Source organism: Cannabis sativa, chromosome 2 (assembly GCF_029168945.1).
Source record: "Cannabis sativa cultivar Pink pepper isolate KNU-18-1 chromosome 2, ASM2916894v1, whole genome shotgun sequence".
NCBI classification, from domain to species: Eukaryota; Viridiplantae; Streptophyta; class Magnoliopsida; order Rosales; family Cannabaceae; genus Cannabis; species Cannabis sativa.
In genome coordinates this window covers 1,191,987-1,201,737 of record NC_083602.1, presented here as the reverse complement: position 1 = coordinate 1,201,737, position 9,751 = coordinate 1,191,987, and the positions used below count along the sequence as shown (strand labels likewise).

The 9,751-nt window shown below is 32.5% G+C and overlaps 1 protein-coding gene across 1 annotated transcript; it reads left to right on the top strand.

Annotated features, from left to right (window-relative positions):
* The first annotated feature begins 629 nt into the window (after positions 1-629).
* Positions 630-4,210, top strand: LOC115721360 (pentatricopeptide repeat-containing protein At4g31850, chloroplastic). Its single transcript, XM_030650642.2, has 2 exons — positions 630-768; positions 1,710-4,210. Exon 2 carries the CDS (start codon positions 1,904-1,906, stop codon positions 3,986-3,988), a length of 2,085 nt encoding a protein of 694 aa, XP_030506502.2. The 5' UTR covers positions 630-768; positions 1,710-1,903; the 3' UTR covers positions 3,989-4,210.
* Positions 4,211-9,751: the final 5,541 nt, after the last annotated feature.

The window sequence follows — 9,751 nt, the reverse complement described above, 5'->3', positions numbered from 1 at the left end:
TTTGAATAGTTAATTTTAAATAATTATAATGTATACTAAGATGGAAAAAAAAACTTTGGTAGATATCGAAACAGATGAAACTGTAAAAGGAGAAATGCTAAAAGTTAATAGTAGTGCTTAGCACCCTTCAAGTGTCATATCAGTGTAATTGAAAATCGGGTCTCATATAATTTAATATAATAATTTTTGTAAAATATCGTTAACTAATTGCAATATACCACCTCTAGGTGATGCTAGTGAGCACCACTAGTGCCTAGCAATGTTTGGTGTGAAAATGATAACTAACAAATATAATATTTAATGGCTAAATACTATTTTAAACCATATGTTTTGAAAAAATTACTAATTGGATTTTCTATTTTATTAAATAAAACGTGTTACGACAAAACTGATTATATTTTCTGTATTTGCTCGTGTTAAAAATTATCTTAAAATTAGTTATATTAAAAAAAATTATCGAAAATTGAGCTCAAAGTCTTATTTTTACCATTTTAAAAAACACATGAACTATTTTATCATTTAATAAAATAAATAATCTAGTCAATAACTTTTACAACTCACAAAATCTAACTCAAATTTAATTACTCAAAAAATAATTCCTTAAAAAAACAAAATTAGTCAAAATAATAAATAAGAAAATAGAAAGAGATAAATGTTATAGAAATTCAAGGCATTTTCAAGCCAACTTCTCCTCATCTCTCTCTCTCTCTCTCTTCCAGTTGGGTACTTGGGAAGTGAGCTTCTGAGCTTTCTTCGGTCTTATTACTGGTGGGTTCTTCTTCTCTTAATCTTAATGTTGTTGTGTATGAATATATTCCTACAAAATTGGTATTATGCTAACATCTATGCGGTGGTATGGTATTAATCATGGTATGTATATATAATGTTTGATAAAATGTCTGTGTGAATGAATAATTGTTGGTTGTTATAGAAAAGGGCTAGTGTAGTGATAAAGTTCTCTACTTTTATAGTTTATTGGAGATAAAAGATTGAACTGAGCTTAGTAGGCATGAACTCATCAATCATAAAAGGCTCTTTTGCCTTTTTGCCTGTAAAAATACTCATCTCTTTGAATTTTATATATCTATATATATGTGTGTGTGGGCGCTTAACCAAATGGGCATCTCAAGGTAGGAATGTGAAGCACATAACAATGAGAGTTATGCCCAATTTTATTTACTATTTCTTACATTTCTTTCTATGTTTCAATGTATTTGAGTTAATTCTTATCTAAGAGAATGAATCCATTTATCTGTTATTTGTTTGTTAAATTTAAAACTGTAAGTTTGTTCCATGAAAAGATTTCCAGATTTCATAATAATGACATAGTTAAGTTATAAATAAGGACTTCTATATATGCATTTGAGATGTAACTTTTTTATCTTAAAAGAAATTAATGACAGTACCTTTTAATAATGTTGCTTTTTGTAAACAAGTTTCTTTTATTATCCAAACATGTTTTTAGTTTTCTGAAAATTCTTTTTAGAAAATGTTAGCCAAACACCAATGATTTCGAAAACTATAAGTTATTTTCTATTTTCATTTCTATAAAAAACTCAATTTTGAAATCAGAAAACAATGTCAAATAGTTTCAAAAGTTTTTGATTCTACATCACATTTTCACCAACAGAGGTATATGAGCATATGTATTATTTGGTATCCGTACAATTCCATATTGTGTTAACTTGATCTGAGTGTTATCTTTGTAGGCTGGGACGACCGCGGCTCCTCTTTTTTCCAAAATCCATACATCCCTTATCGGTATATGGATAGCTATCTCTCGAGCACAGGTCTAGGTTCGACTTCAGTGTGAGAAAATAAAGCGGAGCATCTAACAACGTATCTTCACAGATTTTATGCCTTGAAGTCGGTATCTTTCATTCCTTTTTCACATGCTCTTTTTATGGGTCTATTAGCAGTTTGCTCTCCGGCTACTTACTGTTGTAGTTTCAGTTATACTTGTGTTTTTTCGGAGACTGTATTAGCTATTTCGAGTCATAGAGAGTCATTTAAAGAAAGTAGCTTTGGAAATTTAAAGGTTTGCACAAATGGGTACATGAGAAGTAGGTCGGCATTGAGGAAACAACAAATAGGTTTATGTGGGTGTGTTATGAAAACCCGAAAGGAAGGGGAGGAACTAGCCAAGGAGAAGAATAAAGTTGTGACATTTTCAGAAGATGTTATGAGGGTTCTTAAGTCTACAACGGATCCAAACTATGCTTTTTCATATTTTATGGTTGTTGCCGGGTTACCTTATGTTGTTCACACCACCGAAACGTGCAATTACATGTTTGAAGTCTTGTTAACTCATAAGAGGCTGGAGGATATGACTGCTGTTTTTGATTTCATGCAAAAGAAAACCATTTACCGAAATTTGAACACTTATCTTACTATATTCAAAAGTCTTGACATCAACGGTGGAATTCGACAAGCACCAACTGCGATTGAGAAGATGAAAAAGGCGGGGTTTGTTTTGAATGTTTGTTCGTATAATGAGTTGATCTATTTGCTTCTCCAGTCTAAGTTTTGTAAGGAGGCTTTGGAGGTTTCTAACAGAATGGTCATGGAAGGGATGAAGCCAAGCTTGAAAACTTATTCAACACTTATGGTGGCATTCGGGAATTGCAGTGATACAGAAACTGTAATGGGGTTGTTAAAAGAGATGGAACATTTGGGATTGAGACCTGATACTTACACATTTACCATTTGCATTAGAGTTCTTGGAAGAGCCGGGAAAATCAATGAAGCTTATGATGTATTCAAGAGAATGGAGAAAGAAGGATGCGAGCCAAATGTTATTACCTATACTGTTCTAATTGGTGCTCTATGTGAAGCAGGTAAACTCGGTATTGCAAAGGCGTTGTTTGTGAAGATGAAAGCTAGTAGAAGTCGCAAACCTAATCGGGTAACTTACATTACTTTTTTGAACAAGTTAAGTGATTGTGGAGAGCTGGAAACATTGAAAGAAATTTGGAATGAAATGGAAGTTAATGGTTTTGCTCATGATGTAGTTACATTCACCATTTTTATTAAAGGTTTGTGTAAAGCAGGCAATGTTGATGAAGCGTTTCATACTTTGGATGTCATGAAGAAGAAAGGTATCTCACCGAATCTTCTTACTTACAACACTTTGATCGGGGGTCTATCGAGGGAAAGTAGATTGAATGAGGCTCTTAAACTTTTCAATAAGATGAAATCTTCAAGTGTCATGCCTAATGCAGTTACACATAGTTTTCTCATTTCGGGTTTGGCAAAATTTAATGGTGTGGATGAGGCTATAGACTTTTACTATGATCATGTAGGTCGCGATTTCTCCCCCGTTCCTCATATGTACGGCCCGCTCATTGATGGACTTTGTAAGTTAGGAAGACATGAAGAAGCAATGCTTTTGTTCGAGGAGATGGCGGAATATGGTTGCAAACCTAACATAGTGATTTTCAATATTCTTATAAATGGATTCGGGAAAATAGGAGATGTCGAAACTGCGTGTCAATTGTTTGAAAAAATGGTTAAAGAAGCGATCAGACCAAACTTGAAGACTTACACAATTCTACTGGAACCTTTATGTCGTTTAGGAAAAATTGATGACGCTTTGTTTTACTTTGAAGAACTAAAGCGAACTGGCCTTAGTCCGGATTTAATTTGCTATAACCATTTGATTTACGCACTTGGAAGATCACGAAGAGCAGAGGAAGCTCTATCGCTCTACACCGAAATGTGGAGTAGAGGGATTTTTCCTGATCTTTGCACATACAATAATCTAATACTCAGTCTTGGGATTGCAGGAATGGTTGAACAAGCTGTGGTTGTATATGAAGAACTACAAAGTAAAGGTTTTGAACCTAATGTTTCTACCTACAATGCTCTCATTCGAACTTACAGCTTATCTGGTAATCCTGATCGTGCTTATGCAATTTATGAGAAAATGATAGTTGGTGGTTGCAACCCGAATGAAGAAACGTTTAAACAACTTCCTATGCAAACATGAGTGATTCCTTTTTTTTAAAAAAATTATGGATAAACATAAAATTTCTTGTAATGGTATGAGAGTTCAAATGTAGTTATTAATTATACTATAATGTGTAATCAAAAAGTAATTTAAAAATATCATAGATTTTTGTTGTTAATTGGAGAGATGCTTTTCATACTATCTAAAAATTATCTAAATTTTAATTTTCTTTTTGTTGTCTTTTTTGAATGTTTAAATTCATATGAATTGTAGTCTTTAATATATATCTATTCTATATAAAGTGTGTTTATATAATTGAATTCTTGGTTTATGAGAATAAAATAATAATAAAACAAATCTCATTAACATTGAACTGATATTTGATGCTAATTATTCGAGAATCACAACTCATTTAAAGTGAGGGAGACTAATTTTTTTTTTTATAAAACAGGAGGGCAAAAATAAAGTTCAAAAGAAAACAACCCGGAATTTGATACGGAGAGTGAAGCTTCTGAGTCCTCTGTTTGAGGAATTGAGAGACAGCAATGCCGAAGAAAATTGAAATCACTGGAGACTCTGAGAATTGCTTTGGTTTCTACTAAGGAGCTTCTCAACTCAACCAACCATGACAGCAAGATTTATCAGGTATTAATATTGTCTCTTTTATAGATTTTTTGTTTTTCGTTCTGAGCAAACAATCATAGCCAAAGGCCTGAGCTTTCTCTATTCTACGCCACCACACGAAGCCGTTCCTCCGCCTCCACCGTCACCTCCATAGCCTACAACGAGCAAGGTAAGATTTTAAATTTGATTTTAGGTTTTAGGTTCAATTGTTATGTTATTGAGAATGAAATTCTAGATTTTTTTTTTCTATTTTGTGTGATTTTGGATGTGGGATGTGATTGTTTTATTTTTTCTATTCTCTGAAACATCGAAAGCCTCGTCGGACTACTACTGCTCTCCGAAGATGACGACAAAGATAGATAGATTGTGTAAGTGTGTGAACAGTGTATTAATTAATATTGGATTCCATTCCATTCCATTTGAAGGTTTGGCTTACACGTTTAAATGTGTACAAAATAATTAATCTTCTTTTACAGAATGTTTGAACTCTATTTCATCTGCCCACTTTGTAACTTGCTGTAGTGTAAGACTAAATACTCGACTTGTCTATAATTCAGTTCTTAGATGCTGAACCCATTCCTGTCACTTTTTCTCCTCTCTCTCTCTCTCTCTCTCTCTCTCTCTCTCTCTCTCTCTCTCTCTGTTTTGATTCTTTGCACTCTGTTCTTATTGTTTTCAATCTCATTCTAAAAATTTAATTTGATTTCTTTTCCCAAAGGCAGAACGCATGTAATAGGGGAAGCTAACATTCGGAAGAAGAGTGGCATGGTTATAAGATAGATGACAATGATCGTGTATTACTGATGAAAATAATTTGGGTACATAAGTTGGAGAGGTGAAGAATCAACAATACCAAGGTAATTCTCTAATAACTCTTTTCTAAATGAGGCAATGGAATTGGCAAAATTTTAATTAGAAAAATATTGTTAAAAATACCAATATTTAGATGCAACTTAACTTAATTGTTGTTTGTGTGGTTACTCTTTTTACAATGCAAGGCAGGCAAAATTTCAGTGGATAGTTGTGGTGACATCTGTTATCATGGAACTTTTATTAGGCTGCAATGTTGTACTCTAAATATATGTATATATATAAATATTTATAGTATTACCATTTAAATGAATAGATATTAATGTTACTTTTGTTGTCTGTTTAAGTTCTATTTTGAAAAACATACACTGTAGGATTTTCTTAATTACTATCCCCATAAATTGTGTTTTCTATTCTTGAAATTGATTTTTCTTGCTGCATCATCTTTTCCATTGACATTGATTCTAAAGTTCACACCAAATGATCAAGAATGGTCCATACCAATCCCCCCAAAACAATCCGCTCAATCCCAGTGTGGTCTCGCGTATGGTTTTCAACTGTGTATTGAATAATTCTGAAGAGGAATAATCAGTTGTGGTGAAGAAGCTTCTAGAAGATGAGATCAAAGTCTCAGTTTCTTCTTCGTCGTTTAATTCGTTATTGTAATTTATTATTTCATCGTTGCTGAAAATTCCACTCTCGGCCGATGAAGTGCTGATTCTGAATAATATATTAATATCTTAATAGCAAAGCTTATTGGTTTATTAATATATTAAAATTTCTTTCATTTGTTATTTTACATAGCTTTAAATAAGAGTCCATGGAGAAGTGACAATTATGTTTATACACACTTAAAATAATTCATTTGCATTATGATGACCAAGTCATGGTACTGGGCCCTAATGTTGGAAATTATTTTACCAGGATCTTAGATCTACTCACAAGTATGTTTATTAACACCCTAAATATGAACTTTCTAAAACGATGAAATTAAACACATATAAAGTTAAAGAAACCTTACATTGGGTGCAGCAGAATAATATGACTCCTTCCGTTCAGATATCTAGCCCTTGATTCCTTTCTGTAGCAGAGCATTATCAATATCTGAACCTGGATCTCTTTCTCTAAATCTTTGATGCTGGAACTCCTTCTTGCTGAAAGTCTTTCTTCACGATCTTCCTCACTATGATTGAGGTATCACTTGCTGTGTGTGGGCACTACTCATACACTAAGGATTTCGAAATCTCAATGAGGAAGAGATAGAGAGTGGGTTCGGCCAAAGATAGGGAGAGAGAAGGCTCAGTTTTTTCTGAAGGAAAAATAGAAAATTTAAGTGTAAATTTCCTGAAGTCTTCACTATCTATTTATAGCATTCCACTAGGGTTAGGTTTGAATTATTTGGCATTAAAATAATGAAAATATCAATTTAAATTCCCTACAAAAGTGGTCGGTCCTATACTAGTGGATTTGGGCCTCACTTTTTGCAATTTTGCAGTTTTACCTTTTCTGCATCTGATTTTCTCAAAAACGCCAATTTTCTAATTCAACCATTTAAATGCCAATTCTAACTATTTAATAACTATAAATAATTATTAAATAATATTGTCATTTATCATATTTATTAATTGAACCATACAAAGTATCATAATTAACAAATATGCCCCTAAAACTCTTTCTTTACAATTTCGCCCTTACTTAGTGAAAAAATTCACAAATAGACATAGTCTAATTTGAGAATTATAATTGATTAATCAAAACCAATTATATGAGTCTTACAAGCAATATTATCTCAACTAGTGCGGGGACCATGGGTCTATATAACCGAGCTTCCAATAAGTAGATCAAGAATTTATTACTAAAATTCACTCACTTATTAATTCTTCGTTGAATCCACGCATAGAACTTAGAATTGCACTCTCAGTTATATAGAATGCTCTATATGTTCCACCATATAGACGCATCATTAGTTATCCATTGTTATAATCCTAATGTGATCAATGATCCTCTATATGAATGATCTACACTGTAAAGGGATTAAATTACCGTTACACCCTACAATGTATTTATTCCTTAAAACACTTGACCTCGTATAAATGATATTTCAACTTATGTGAAATGAGTACTCCACCATTTATGTTCGTTTGGTCAAGCTCGAAGGAGATCATCCTTTGCTTACTATTCGCCAGATAGAAGCTATAGATTCCATGTTTATGCTAGCGCTCCCACTCAATTGCACTACCGTGTTCCCAAAATGTACGTATCACCCTGACCTAAAAGTAGGCTTAACTAACAAATCAAAGAACACGAATAGCCTTTCAAGACTGAGCCTAATCATAACAGGATTAAGAACATTTGATCTAGGATCAACTAGGTGATATTGACTTGAATAGATATTACAGTAAGTTTAATTAATCTAAGTCAAAGTTCAATATCGGTCCCTTCCGATGCATACTCCATGCATCCAACCTGAGTTTTACTTTAACCAATGATCTGGAAAGAACATAGCACTTCTCCAAATGCAAGTAAACTTTGTTGTAGATTATCATATCAGTAAAACCCTATGTCTGATAAATCTAGGAAACTTTATTCACATAGTCATGTTTACTTTCCAATGTGTTGACGGCACAATAAACAGGATCAAGTATGTGAAAAGGATTTCAAATGAATTTATACATTATGTTCATATAATCATGAAATAAATCATGTGAACCATGCAACATTAAATGTTATTTCTGATCTATATTAATAAGTAAATCTGATTATATTGAAATGAGTTTTATTTAGGGCATAAAACCCAACACCTAACTCATCTCAGGCTCATATTTTAGTTTCGACCAAGTCTTTTCTTAAAGCCATAGACCAAGTCTTTTTTGATCTAACCGTTTCATGTAAGTATGGATTTTCTGAATTATTATTATTTAAATTTAATATTTGCAATTACTTTATTACACCATCTTTTTTTACTTGTGTAGATTGGATTCTTACAATTGAAACATACATTTTCTACATTAGCATAACGACACATGGTAAGATGCCATACACAAAATACCTAAAACTTAAAAATGTGTTTTGTTTAAGAGAAACTAATACATATGAAATTAATGTTCATAATTTAATTTTACAAGATCGTGACCGAGAACCTTCAAAGAGGATTCCATATAAAGATTTTCCAATCGAAAAAAAGAAAGCAATATGTAAAAAATAAAGAGAGAGATATGCTAAATACAAAGCATTGAAGATCAATCCGATTAGTGTAAGTAGTAATCCTAGTCATATTGATCTTCACCATATATTGTCGAGAATACGGCAACGTCAAGTCAACAACAAACAAAAAGACTGCGAAATGATTTCACTCACACTACCATAAATGAAGATGAATCTTCTTGTGGAGATAATGTTTCTACCAATGTCGATTGTGAAACTAATTTATTTGTAAATCCATCATCTTCGGGCAATGTCGATTTCAATCAGGTTTGCATTTGACCCATATTTTTTTTCTTCAAAACTCTGCTACTTCCTTCACGTGATGAAACTCCATATGATTATTTTGGATGTTGTTTTTGATTAATATTAATATATAATCAGAACCCAAATGAATTTGCTGGGGGACCAACCTACAATAAAAGAATAACAAGACTTCGTAGGGGTAAGGGACACTTTCAATTTATAATTAAAATCAATATGTTATGTGAGTTGGAATTTGATACTTAATTATTTTTTTACAATAAAAAAGGTCTCCATCTTCATTCCTCACCTCGATTTCGTCAATTGCTAAAAGAGGTGCCATCTGAAGCTTTTTCTCTACCATCCGTCCCTCGATGCAAACATTGCAAAGCAAAGCGTTTCATTTATGAAACAACAGGCTTTTGTTGTGCTGATGAAAATTTTATCTCGCAACAAACAATGTGCCGAATAAACTTTATGAATTGCTTACTTCCAGTAGCGAAGAATCTACACATTTTCGAACATACATTCGAACTTACAACAATAAATTTACTTTTACATCAATGAAAGTTACTTACGACAAATCGATGTGTCGAAGGAATAAAGGAATATATATTTTTCGAAACCAAGGGCAAATCTATCACACAATAAATACCACCATCTGATGGACGTCCCTCTAATCTGCAACTATATTTTTACGACACCGAGAATGAATTGGAGAACCGACTTAATGATTCAAAATGCAGACTGGATCCATCTGTTATAACTCAACTCATGAGTGTCCTTCAAATCAATTCGTATTCTATATTCTTTCGTTCACAAGTAAGAGAAGATTTGACAACATTATAAACTATAATATTTAGATACACATAATAATAATCTCACCTAATAACTAATAATATTTTTTTTTTTTAATTTTTAATC